Raw genomic sequence first — 13,792 nt, 5'->3', positions numbered from 1 at the left:
ACCTATCAGTTATTGCCTGAAAAGTGAAGTATCCATTAAGCTTTGTTGTCAGTTATGTTCAACCTGTTACACAGCAGTACGAATCAAGACCTGTTCGAAAATCACCTCTGCAATCAAAGTAGCCACACTGAAAAGTATGAATGATTTCTGTTTTGAAGGGAAGCCATCACATGCTACCTCCAAATCGACACTTTGAGATGAATGGGACACAAAGGAGGACACTGGTAAGTCCATGAAGAATGCATTGTATGTACTGTGGTATGCCAAAAGGCACTTCTTGGACCGAAGTGACATCAAACAGTGAAAAAATCAAGCCCGTAGTTTTAGCCGTTATCGAGTTACGCTTGTCTGAAGGCATCAGTCAGTCAGATATTAGTCAGTAGAAAATTCTGTTAAATAATTTTTTTTTTAAATTCCGTAGCAAACTGGTTGAAAGCATTTCGGGTTGATCTGAAAGCTTTTTTGGGCTTAGTTTTACCAATACTGCCTCATTGTTGTCTGGGAAAATTGAGGCTGATATTTGGGTTATGTTATTTCGTGGGCCACGCCTACTCCTTTGTGGTCCCTACTATACAGTACTATCGTACTGTAGGTAGGATGGGCAATTATTTGGTAATCGTGATAATCGTGATTATTTTGTTGGCAATAATCAACATCGTCTAATTTTCATCAACTAGTGATAATCGAAATTGGCAATTATTGTGTAATAATCATAATTGAGGAATTTTTAAAAAGAATAATCATTTAACTTAAATATTTTGTGAATATTTTAAAAATATTTTATAGTGTTAAAGTGGACAATAATCGTGATAATCATGATAATGGCTCATGAAAATAATCATATGCCAGAAATGTCAATACCGCCCATCCCTAACTGTACGATAAAACAATAACCTATATAAATAATAGTGTAGTATTGTTGAGCTATAGCTACGTAGCTGCATGGCTCCTGGTTTTTAGAAGCATCACAGAATGTATTCACAATAAAAATTTCAACTAATCAAAATTTGACTGCCAATTACAGAAAATTTTCCAAGGTCTTCATATAGTGTTATTTTTTATTGTTCTTTATTGACTTAATAATCACATTTACAATGATGTACGTAATTATTCTGTTACTTTTAATGTCAGTCTCACAAGCCATGTCAGTCTCATAATCAGGACACTTGTCCTTGGTCCCATTTGTATTAGTGTATGCACATTTAGACCCCTGAAATAGGACACTTCAACATGGTCCCAACATATTAATATAGAAGTTCCATTCACTGCTTACCGGTACCAGTCTGGACAATGCTCTGTTCAGTCAGAATATATCACAAGTCATTGTTGATATGTGATACAAACACACAACAGGGTTGTGTATTAATTACTGAAATATGCGGAAAACCTTATAAAGTGGTACAGCTCAAAGTGTTGATATGATATTTGATATGGTTTAAGGTAAAGATAGTCAGTAATGTGTTAATGGATACATTAATCATCATGTCTCCATTTTGAATGTGTCATCTTCCAGTGATTTCATTCCTTAACTGTCTGAGGTATTTAGTAAATCTGTGTATGTATCCCTACCAGCAGCTTCAATACAGACCTTGTTCACAATTGTGTACACTACATATATTGCATATACACGTAATTGAAAAATTCAGTCAGTGGAAAATGTATTGAATGGCAAATGTTCACCAGCTTACACAATTGTACCGACAGTATGACACAATTCAAGTTATTTAGATGATACAGTATATTTGTGGTTTACTTTATATTCAAGTAACACCTATAACACCTCATCCTTAAACCTGCGTAGAACTTTTGGAGGAATGCATGTTTACACAGTGCTGGCACGCATTAGACGGGGCTACTTGGAGAAGTTTAAATGGACAGTAGCTTACTTGTTACAAAGTAATGAGCAACAGCAACTCGTGTTTCATTTTCAAAATTCTTGCTGTGTGTTTAATTTCAATTGTGGGTTTAATTCACATGTGTCATAATGGCTAAATGTGTGTACACTAAGGGACCATGGGACAAGTGTCCTGAATATGAAGGTGTTCTTATTAGGGAGGTGTCCTGATTTCAGGGGTCTAAAATTGTGTGTACACTAATATAAATCACCATGGAGACGTTATTAATTCAAGTATAGTGAATATTGGGGTATGCTGGAGATTGTATTTAGGCCACTCCAAATAAATTTTCGGAATCATATCCCTGGTTACTGTCAGCTTTAAATATTCCAATATTATTCCGTATTCTTCCATTATTTTCCATTGCATTCTGTATAACAGTGTCAGCTCACGTGTCAGCAATGTTTTCAAGTCAACAAAATTTCATGTTTCTGCTATTTTTGCAACTTAAGGAAGGTACGTACAAGCATTAAGCATGTAGCTTTGTATGGTTGTGTCAGGCAAATAATGGCTTGAAATACTGCCAATCATACTAGCTATTTAAAAATTTTAAAATTTTAAAAGGAAGTACACAAGGGGCTGTAGGGGTTGATATACACGCCACAAAAAGTAAGGAACAAGCTCAAAAATGTTACAGCTGAAATGAGAAATGATCCAGCAGTAAAAGTAAGGAAACAAGATTAGATGACTACTTGCTAAAATGAGACACACTTTAATGCCTACTTTTGGCTAGCATCTTGAAATGAGACCATCAAATTAGCCAAAAGTAGGGATTAAAGTGTGTCTCATTTTTTAGCAAGTAGTCGTCTAATCTTGTTTCCTTACTTTTTACTGCTGGATCATTTCTCATTTCAGCTGTAACATTTTTGAGCTTGTTTCCAAATATCAACCACTACTTCCTTTTAAAATTTTTAATTTTTTAAATAGCTAGTTTGTTTACTAGCTAGCTATATTATACTCTTTTTGTTTTCCACATAGTATAAATATCACTTGAAGCAGCTATCTTATACCTTCATACGCAATAAGCGCCTCTAAAATAATTATCGTCTTGTCTTTTAAAGTTATTACAGCAACTGTTTAAGGCTTCAGCTGCATTTCTAATGGCCTAAATATTGATGATTTTAGAGTAAAAAATCGCTGGAGAATCCACCATTATAAGAGTGGAACCCTCGCTTTTAGATGTCTGGATCCTGAAGTAGATCCGCCCCTCAAAGACATTATTAGCTAGCTACCTCACAAAAAAAAACGACTACTCAGCGTTAACAAATGTTAGAGACAACTCCTTGGGTACTACACCCGTTCACCCTCATTTTACGCACACGTACTGTATAGCCTAAATATTTCGAGGGGCAAATATTTCGAGATTGAGCAATGTTGCTAAAAATAAAATTTTCGCAGATTTGGAAATACTCCCAAAATGACTTAGACTATATGGGGGTCTAAATATTTCGAGGCTAAAATTTTTGCTCAAAACCGCGAAATCAGTAAAAATTTTCCCCTCGAAATATTTAGGCTATATGGTATTCACACTTCGTTAAAATAACGTGTTTGGGTTGTGATGCACGCCGCAACTATTAAACGCCTCAATTGTTATTATCCTTCGAGAAGAACAAAGAAGCGAATGAATGATGAAAGCAAACAGCATGGTGCAGTGTACAGAACATAATCAGAACAACAGATTCGTGAATCTGATGTCATTACCTTGACTGTCTGAAATTTCTGGAGCCGTACACCTAGCGCTACCGGGTCTTACAGCAGGCAGGCTGGCAGACGAAATTAGGTGAATTTCAAAATTTTTAAAACTCACTGTACATCGAAACATTCGACTTTTCGCTTTGTTTACCCAAGGTACAGCATCATTATAACAGTACTAATGCATTCCAGGTGTTTTTTTTTGGGTAAAACTTATTGCAAGGCCATTTTTAAGGTGCGAAAATCTGTGAAACCATATGATCTCTTACTAACCCCTACTATACAGTACTATCATACTGTATGATAATGAAATAATAGAAATGGACTGCCCACCTGCATGCAAATATACCTGAGTCCAGGAGGAAACATATTTGGAGTGGTCTTAGAGGTAAGCCTTATACTTTTGTAAAAGTGCTTCACTTTCTACGAAACCCTATGCTGTACAATGAAATTCATGTTAATGACACTTCAACTGTGCCCACCACATCACCATTCTGAAACTCTCACAAACAGATTGCAAGTCCTTAGCATGTACATATGTGACAATATTGTTCCAAGTGTGTGTAGTGTTCATTGATTACACTTGTAACCCAGTAGGAGTGTCAGAGTGACAAATTAGGTCTAGAATATTATTGGAGTGTCCAAACAATGAGAACTGTTGGCCACACAAAATTGTGTGTGTGTGTGTGTTTGTGTGGACATTGTTGATTATGTGCAATAATCAGTTTGTGCCATTTTTGTGTAAGTGGCAGTAGAAGCATACACTGGAACAACACTTAAAGACGCTTATACATTTGTACAATCCAGACACTTAGTTAAGGTTCCAAAGTATCCCTTAGTATGCAGGACACCTTGATAATCAGGGTGGTCCCAAGGTGTCCATATTACAATGGTACCTGGTACATTACATGTTTTTGACTAGCAAGCACATGCAAGATACAAAACTGTTGTAACCAAAAGTTTGTCCTTATTTGGTTTCAACAGCCCATTGTTTTTCTGCTGGTAAAATTCAATACCACAATTGATATTTTTACAGACGGTGAAGTTCTTCATTTGGGATCAGATCAAACAGGTGCTGGTACAACTAGTGTTGATGCCTCCGATCATTGCAGGACTTGTCTTCTTCATACAATGGGGAGGAGAGTACTTCTATGTGTACACCTGGGTGTTTGTGTTTGTTGTTACCATGGTGAGTAGTGTGTGTGTGTGTGTGTGTGTGTGTGTGTGTGTGTGTGTGTGTGTGTGTGTGTGTGTGTGTGTGTGTGTGTGTGTGTGTGTGTGTGTGTGTGTGTGTGTGTGTGTGTGTGTGTGTGTGTGTGTGTGTGTGTGTGTGTGTGTGTGTGTGTGTGTGTGTGTGTGTGTGTGTGTGTGTGTGTGTGTGTGTGTGTGTGTGTGTGTGTGTGTGTGTGTGTGTGTGTGTGTGTGTGTGTGTGTGTGTGTGTGTGTGTGTGTGTGTGTGTGTGTGTGTGTGTGTGTGTGTGTGTGTGTGTGTGTGTGTGTGTGTGTGTGTGTGTGTGTGTGTGTGTGTGTGTGTGTGTGTGTGTGTGTGTGTGTGTGTGTGTGTGTGTGTGTGTGTGTGTGTGTGTGTGTGTGTGTGTGTGTGTGTGTGTGTGTGTGTGTGTGTGTGTGTGTGTGTGTGTGTGTGTGTGTGTGTGTGTGTGTGTGTGTGTGTGTGTGTGTGTGTGTGTGTGTGTGTGTGTGTGTGTGTGTGTGTGTGTGTGTGTGTGTGTGTGTGTGTGTGTGTGTGTGTGTGTGTGTGTGTGTGTGTGTGTGTGTGTGTGTGTGTGTGTGTGTGTGTGTGTGTGTGTGTGTGTGTGTGTGTGTGTGTGTGTGTGTGTGTGTGTGTGTGTGTGTGTGTGTGTGTGTGTGTGTGTGTGTGTGTGTGTGTGTGTGTGTGTGTGTGTGTGTGTGTGTGTGTGTGTGTGTGTGTGTGTGTGTGTGTGTGTGTGTGTGTGTGTGTGTGTGTGTGTGTGTGTGTGTGTGTGTGTGTGTGTGTGTGTGTGTGTGTGTGTGTGTGTGTGTGTGTGTGTGTGTGTGTGTGTGTGTGTGTGTGTGTGTGTGTGTGTGTGTGTGTGTGTGTGTGTGTGTGTGTGTGTGTGTGTGTGTGTGTGTGTGTGTGTGTGTGTGTGTGTGTGTGTGTGTGTGTGTGTGTGTGTGTGTGTGTGTGTGTGTGTGTGTGTGTGTGTGTGTGTGTGTGTGTGTGTGTGTGTGTGTGTGTGTGTGTGTGTGTGTGTGTCTATTATGTTACATTGGTGGTGTGGCACGCACTTCTGCTTGTCTGGAGACCATCATCTCCCTTGAGATCATCATCTCTATCCCAACCCTTCACAGAAGGTACACACTCAGGGACACTGAATAACTCATTTACAAGGCATTGAATTTAGGCTAGGAGAGAGAACTCACCTAAATAGGGGATGCTGAATCACCCATTTACATGCTTTGAAATTTTGACCAGTTGAGAGGAGAGGGTGGATAGGCCATAGACAAATGCAGGGACCTGAATCAGAGACTTGTGCAAAGTATGCTGTTTGCATAATGTCCTATTGTTGGCTTGCCAGGCCAACGCAAGGGAGCTGACCTTGCCTGGTCTCCACCACACGTAGGGGTAGCCTCAAGTGATGTATTACTGTGTTTGTCACAAGGATGCTGGCAGTGTGCACGCACACCACTAGTAGACATTCTAGTGAAGTGTACAACACTACACTATGGCGTATCAACCGTTACTCACAACCTATACCCCCACAAATCATAACATGTTTCCATCCCTCCCTCAACTGGTTGACTAATCTAGTGATGACCTACGCTTGTCTCCTGGCTGGATGAAATGGCTTGTTGAAGAATAAAATATTTTTTGTTAGTTGTTTATACAAGCTTTGTTATGTATTACATAAATGTAGACTTGATACTAAGGTTGTTGTTCTCTAAAGAATTTGTAGCTACCAGACCAGTTGATTACAAATTAAAGTGACCTGCCTAAATTAGCCACCTACTTCTTAATAAGGTCATTGTGTAATTAGGCCACTGTGAAGTCACCAGTCAACTTGTTACTAAGTGTTGGAAGTCCTAATCAACAGGTTCCAATGTAACACGAAATATCAAGGAGATGATTGATGACATAACATTCTGGCTGAAACAAGTACTGCAAATACTCAGATATTTGGTATTGGAGTTTGATTTGGGGAATTCAATGGACTTGTCAGGAACACTAATATCAGTACTACAACACAGTGTCACATACACACTGGGTATCATAACTTGTGTATGGTCTGATATGTATAGCTATGGTAGAGGTGGTATGATGGAACAATGTTATGATGTAAATAGTTCTCTGTTAGGATCATTAGAGTGGTGATTAAGCTGTTTCACAGGATGTGTTTGTGTTTTAAGCATTTCCATAGTTTTCTAAATTGAGTAATCTTTGGAATTGCTCACCAATGGTAGTGATCACTTCCTGGAACATTTAGGTGTGATCCTACAGCCTCAGGTGTTTTTTTAAAAAAATTATATTAATGCAATCACTTCTATATTGTAAAAGTTGGTCTTGCTAAGCAGGTTGCTACATTAGACAGACCACAAAAGACACATTTTGGGATTTTCAAGTTGTTGGTATGGACAGGTGACCTTTAAGGAAGTCACTACATTATGCAAGTCACTTTGTACACAAGTGGCACATTTCAAAGTGGCAGGTGACCAGTTACCTTATGGTTGCTACATTAGGCACTGTAGTTATGCACTGAACCAAACAGCCTACACGCTCAACTTGTTTTGTAGTGACCCACTTAGTATAGTCATCACCGCTGTGTCAACCCTCTACATGAGTGAGATGCATGTGATAACTATCTCATGAGGCATGTAACCAAAGGATCCACCTATCAGCTACCTAGCAACTGATATAATAAACCACATATAACACATTTGGGGATTTTCAAGTTGGCTGGATTGGACAGGTGATGTTAATCCATGATCAGGTCTCAAACAAGACTGAAGGCTAACGTTTTGCTTGTGATACACAGTTATATGCATTGCACCTGCCACCAGTGTAATAAGCTGAAGAACTGATGGAGCAACTTGAATTTTACAAAATCACCTGAGGCTGTGGGATGACACCTTAATGTTCTTGGAAGCTCCCTATCATTGGTAAGCAATTCCAAAGATGATTAAATTTTAAAAAACTATGGAGATGCTTGAAATCAAACACATCCTGTCACAAAACAGTTTAATCATCAAGTGATAATCCTAACAGAGAAGTATTTACGTCATAACATTTTATGTTATCCCATCACACCACCTGTACCATACATATCAGCAAGAGTTCATAATATAAAGAGGGAGGGAGAGTGTCCAACACTGTATTACCTGGTCAAAACACACTGTGTTCAAAGATTACATCATATCCTGAATATTTCAGTATATTTCAGTATAATTCCATACAAATTCGTCACCTGGCTTCACCTACTGAAGAGCATTGATAGGTGTTGATTTATCAAAGGGAAGCACTCTTAGTGCTTTGCTTTAATAGAATTAACACCCTTTCAGTAGTGATTTAATAAGTTTTGGTGCTGATAGTCATTGCGCAATCTTTGAACGCAGTGTGTTTTGACCAGGTAATACAGCATTGGATACTCTCCCTCCCTCTCTATATTATGAACTCTTGATATCAGACTGATACATTTCCTTATTGTACTGCTAACTGTAATAAATTTCTATAATAAGTTTCCTCGTTACACTTGACTGTCCTATACTATATCTCATGATTGGAATGTGTTTATACCATCAGTAATCTCTTTGATGTTCAGTGCTACACTGGATCCTGTTAACCTGGACACTTGAGGACACCTGTGTACGTACATGATCCAGACAAGGTTTTGCTTGTTTTTTCTTGCTCCTAGTTTAGCAAACTGAAAACAAACAGCTAACCTCCAGAACTTACGTATCCTAAGACCTAGGTCTATGTATGTACTGTAGGTCTACGTAGATCTGTAGTTAAGGTCCCTTAGTACATAAACTGAATATCTGGACACATTGATAATCAACTGCTACATGTTGTCACTATTTGTCACAGGTGATGGCGACAGTTTATCCCAACTTTATTGCTCCACTGTTTGACACCTACACCCCACTACCCTTGGGTGACCTGCGAACAGCAATAGAACAACTGGCAGCATCCCTGCACTTCCCTCTGAAGAAACTCTTTGTAGTGGATGGATCACGGCGATCAAGCCACAGTAATGCCTACTTTTATGGCTTCTGGAAGAACAAGCGTATTGTCCTGTATGACACATTGCTTGACGAAAAGTTGCTCAAACAAGTCCAAGACAGTGTGGCTGCTAACAAGAAGGAGGAAGACAAGCAGAAAGAGGAGAGGAAAGAACAGCAAGATGAGACAGCAATGGAGGAGGATAATGATGATACGTTACCTGAAGAGGATACTACAATGGATGATACTAAACATGAGGTACAGTCAGAGAACAAAGATGACACTTCAGCTGAAGAGAAGAAAGATGAAGTGGATAAGAGTAAAGTAAAGAAGGTATGAGAGTACACTGGAACCTGTTAATATGGACACTTGAGGTCACCAGACACTTAGTAAAAGTCCGTCCCAAGGTGTCCATGTTACACAGGTTCCACTGGTCCAGTAGTGACACACACACACACACACACACTCTCCACAGCATCAAGGTTGTGATACTGATGAGATACTAGCAGTGTTAGCTCATGAGCTGGGCCACTGGAAAATGAGCCATACCCTCAAACATCTTGTGATCACCCAGGTGAGCAGTGTAGTGACATCTAAATGGGATCTCTGAACATGTAGGCACCAGGACACTCTTTCATGATCCCATATGTATTAGTGTACACACATTTAGACCCCTGAAATCAGGATACCTCACCAATGAGCACATCTCAGATGGTCCCTACCACATCTCAGATGGTCCCTACTAGGGCTGGGACGAAGCTTCGAATGCTTTGTTGGTTTGAAGGTTAAGTAAACTTCGAATCATAAAAGTATCCCTCAAAGCTTCGTAATGCACTCATGGTCTACTATAGAATTACAAATAAACGTCGCTATCTTTATTGCAGCTGCTTATTCCTTTTGTGTGAATAATGTTCGTCTCTTCGCGATTGATCTTTGTGTGCCACACCCACTTTTAAACCATCAAAGTTCAGCTTACTACCATAGGTGCAGCCTTAAAACACCTTATAAAGTGATAGATAATGCATGGAAAGTGTACTTTTAGCCATTACTTGGTGTTTACCTATGCATGGTTGCAGTGTAGCGGACACGCCCATTTACAATCGATTGATCGTGTCAGTCAGTACTGCTGCTATGCACTTGCCAAATGCTTACAAACTTATTAAATAGATTTAGAAAGATAAAACCTAAGAAGGATGTGCATAAATACAAGAAAACCTGTAACTTGAAAGCTAACATCGAAGCTTCATATGTTCGAACATTTTATTAGCAAATATTCGAAGGTAAATTTCAATATTTGTCCCAGCCCTATATAGTCCCTACCACATCTCAGATGGTCCCTACCATACAATGATGTATCCTCACTAACTGTTAACCATACAGGTGAATATGTTTCTGATGTTGTTCACGTTTGGCTACTTCATGGGACAAGATCTGGTCTTCACTAGTTTTGGTTTCCATGATGGTCACCCCACCATGATAGGATTATTCCTTGTCTTCCAGTTCATCTTCTCCCCCTATTATCAGGTGGGTGTGGTTGGGGGTGTGTACTATAGCAGCTGGATAAGTAGTAATTTCATTGCTATGAATATTTGTTAGCACTTAGGGCTGTTATAGAATAATGTACCATATCATATCTGTGACAACACAGAGTTGTTGTATACAGATGCACTCTTTCAGGTGTATCACACATCACTACAAATATCCTGTAGTACATGAAAATCAGGATACTAGTGGACAAAGTTGTAGATCCCAAGGTACCCAAACCAGTTAATTTGAAAATTAAGATCCCAAAGTACAAAAATTGACCTGGAAAATCAGGACACCTTGATAATCAGGACACTACCAGTTGGTTACAAGGTGTCCATGTTACACTTACAATAAGCTTAAGTGACTCTTCTATTAGAGTGTTTTGATCTCACTGTACTGCAAATGTAAAATTAATAGTTCCTAGGATCTTGTAATTTTTTTTTGTTCCTAGGATCTTGCAATATTTGCCCCGTACATGTATCTCAAATCCTCATCACCACTTATCGTTCCCAACATCTCACAATAGATACTTGCACCTGTGTAATCCAGAATCTGACCAAAATGTCATTTACCAACACTTTTGTATGGAAAATGGCCTCTATAATCTGACACTTCTGTACTCCTTAATCCGACCTAGACTTGGAAATACATTGTTTTCAACTGACAGAGAATAATAGCAGCATTAGTAACAATCACAGAAAATAATTTTTAAGTGACCAAAGCATTTATTGGTCGACAATAATTTTAAAAAAGCTGTAGTACTTGCAAAATTAATTACATTGTGTGATCTGTTTTACCTGTAATTTGTACTGCATAGTCTGACATGATTCTAGATATTGTACAATGTCGGATTACAGAGGTGACTTATAATCCAACAACCTTAGCAAAATTTATGGCTCCCATTGAGCGTCGGATTAGAGAGGTTTGACTGTATGACTATATGTCTAAACACCAATACTGATATAAAGTATAGCCATTTGGTTTAGAGAAAAAACTAAATAGGAAACTTTTACATTTTTTTCTTCTTGCTATTTTTACCCTAGCAGTCAAGTAGTTCAAAGTGCTAACTGGCAATGCTTGGTTGCCTGTGGTGGTGTGGCTTCAATTTGCAACCCAGACGGTAAGGCACCAACAAATATTTTATTGCATGCTCCCACTAAGATTGGTCTGTAGTACTCTACTACATATTTTAATAGCTGTTATAGAACTTTGTGTGGGCGAGATTAAAGGGGAAAAGTGTACTTTAAATTGCATAAAGTACACTCTCAGCTGGCCAACAGTGCTTCATCGACCACAAAGAGTGCTTTATTGCGCTGCAAAGAGTGCTTTATGTAATAGTTGTATCATGTACCCGAGTGATTTGCCTGATACGTACATATCAGGCGTGATTTGCCTGATTTTCCTGATATGTACACCCAATTGGGTGTTAGGCCCTCAAGCTTGGGTGTACATATCAGGCAAATCACGAGGGCACGCGATACAACTGATATGTACCATGTAGGCTAATAGCCTGCTGTGAATAGCCTACTGTGGTGGGCGACTAATCACCCAAGCCAATACGAGGCACCCCGCTGGATTTATTATATAGAGAGTCTTGTAAAATTTGATTATGGGTCAGCAGCAAGTAACGTTGCAGTTACGTTTGTTAACATAAATGGGCAAATCCTATGAATATCACAGAAACACTCAATTTTGCGATTTAACAAGTGTTTCAAAGTTGCTACATCGTTTAACCACTGTTTACAATGTTTTCTAAACATCCAGAGGGGTAAGCTTCGCTGTAGAGTGGTTACTTCGTGATATATGAAAAGTGGGCGTGGTACGTAATCAAACACGCGGACACGCGATTGTAAATTAACCATGACACTAGTTCTCACCTTAAGCTTCCGTTTGTCAACTCATATGGTGGTAAGGGTGTCGAATCGCCTTCGTATGAGTGCTGTAGAATGCAAAATCGGGTTCATGGTTTTCATCACGTGGGTAATAATAAACTCCCACAATCGAATACTGCCAGGATTCTTATAAAATCAAACAATGTTACCTCATCAGATATCAAGGCCATGGTACGTTTAAATGTACCATGGCCAGCCATGGTTTATTTTAAATGGTCATGACTAAAACACGGAACGGACTGGGAAAACGGACTCACAAACGGACTGGAAGGAACTTCCCTGAAAACATTTTTTTGCCATAGAAACTCAATAAATCGCTTCTACAAAGAATAACATGTAACAACAGCCTTAAACAAACCTCTAAACGTGTGCTCGAGCCGCCATTAAACCCTGGAACAAGCCCTGGAATAATTTACAAAGCGCCAGTGAGCGTCTGTGACAGCGAAGTTGTCGGTTAGCTACAGTTTAAACAAACAAAATAACACAGACTGTTTTTGTAGTAGCCAGTGCCTTGCCAGCTGATTAATGGTTCCGCCACGAAGCCTACCTGTCACCTGTAAAACTGAAGATCAGCCGTCAAACTAATTGCAGCAATTAACCAGACCACGAATTCCAAGTAACATAACAGGCTTAAAGCTTGTGTCCTGTCTTGTTTACACATGCGAACGGAAAGTGCACTTTTAATTAAGCACAAAATAAATTTAATTTCAGACTATCTTTAAGCGCAGGGCTTAATATTGGACTTCAACATCGTGTTCAGAGCAGTTCAGAGGTTTGTTTCAGGTCGTTGTTGTGTCTTATATTCTTTCTAGCTGCTATACAATGAATTTCTGTGGCCAAAAAACGTTTTCAGGCAAGTTTTTCCCAGTCCGTTTGCTAGTCCGTTTTCCCAGTCCGTTCCGTGTTTTAGTCATGTCCATTTTAAATATACCATAGCTAGCCATGGTTTAACTTAAATGTACCATGGCAAGCCAGGGTTTATAAGATATGTAACCTGGAATTTGCCTTTGAAGTTAGGTGGTTTCATGGTACATTCGTTCAATAAAGCACTCTTTGTGGGCAATAAAGCACAGTTGCCTATGTGCTCTAGTGCAGGCTAATAGCCTGTGGGGCTGATGCCAGTACGACTAATTGCCAAAACTGGTGAAGGCTGATAGCCTCGCCGCGCTAAGTGATCAATCACCCCGTCCAATACGAGTTCTACCACTGGATTGCTTTTATAGACATACCTAAATGCTTCGATGATGGGTGGGAGAAGGTAATGTTGCTGTTACGTTTGTTAATATAAACGGACAAGTCCTGGAGATATCACTGATATATTTCACCATGTGACTCACAATAGAATCGATTGTGGGTTGCAAGCAAAACCTGCCAAAAGACGCGATGAACGTCTACCATGCCAAACTATGGTGAAATATGCATGAGTTACTTTGTTAAACTAGTTGTGTGTTGTTCAGGCTGCTAATAATTCGTGCAACACATGTTAATTGCGAGTCCTAGTGCATAGTGAAGCTACACGACTACAAAGTTCATAAATCATTTAAAGCATAGCCCTTCTCATGCTATATGAAAAATAAAGTACTCTGCAC

At 39.4% G+C, this 13,792-nt stretch overlaps 1 protein-coding gene across 1 annotated transcript in view; it reads left to right on the top strand.

Moving 5' to 3' along the window:
• Positions 1-13,792, top strand: part of LOC136257285 (CAAX prenyl protease 1 homolog) — a 29,660-nt gene that overhangs the window by 12,944 nt on the left and 2,924 nt on the right. The window contains exons 5-8 of the mRNA XM_066050386.1: positions 4,624-4,776; positions 8,650-9,117; positions 9,260-9,358; positions 10,165-10,308. Of these exons, the coding sequence (XP_065906458.1) occupies positions 4,624-4,776; positions 8,650-9,117; positions 9,260-9,358; positions 10,165-10,308 (864 nt within the window). The remainder of the gene's footprint in view (positions 1-4,623; positions 4,777-8,649; positions 9,118-9,259; positions 9,359-10,164; positions 10,309-13,792) is intronic.

The sequence above is a fragment of the Dysidea avara genome, chromosome 6 (genome assembly GCF_963678975.1).
Source record: "Dysidea avara chromosome 6, odDysAvar1.4, whole genome shotgun sequence".
NCBI lineage: Eukaryota > Metazoa > Porifera > Demospongiae > Dictyoceratida > Dysideidae > Dysidea > Dysidea avara.
The sequence above is the reverse complement of the archived record's forward strand: the minus strand, read 5'-3'. Positions and strand labels throughout refer to the sequence as shown.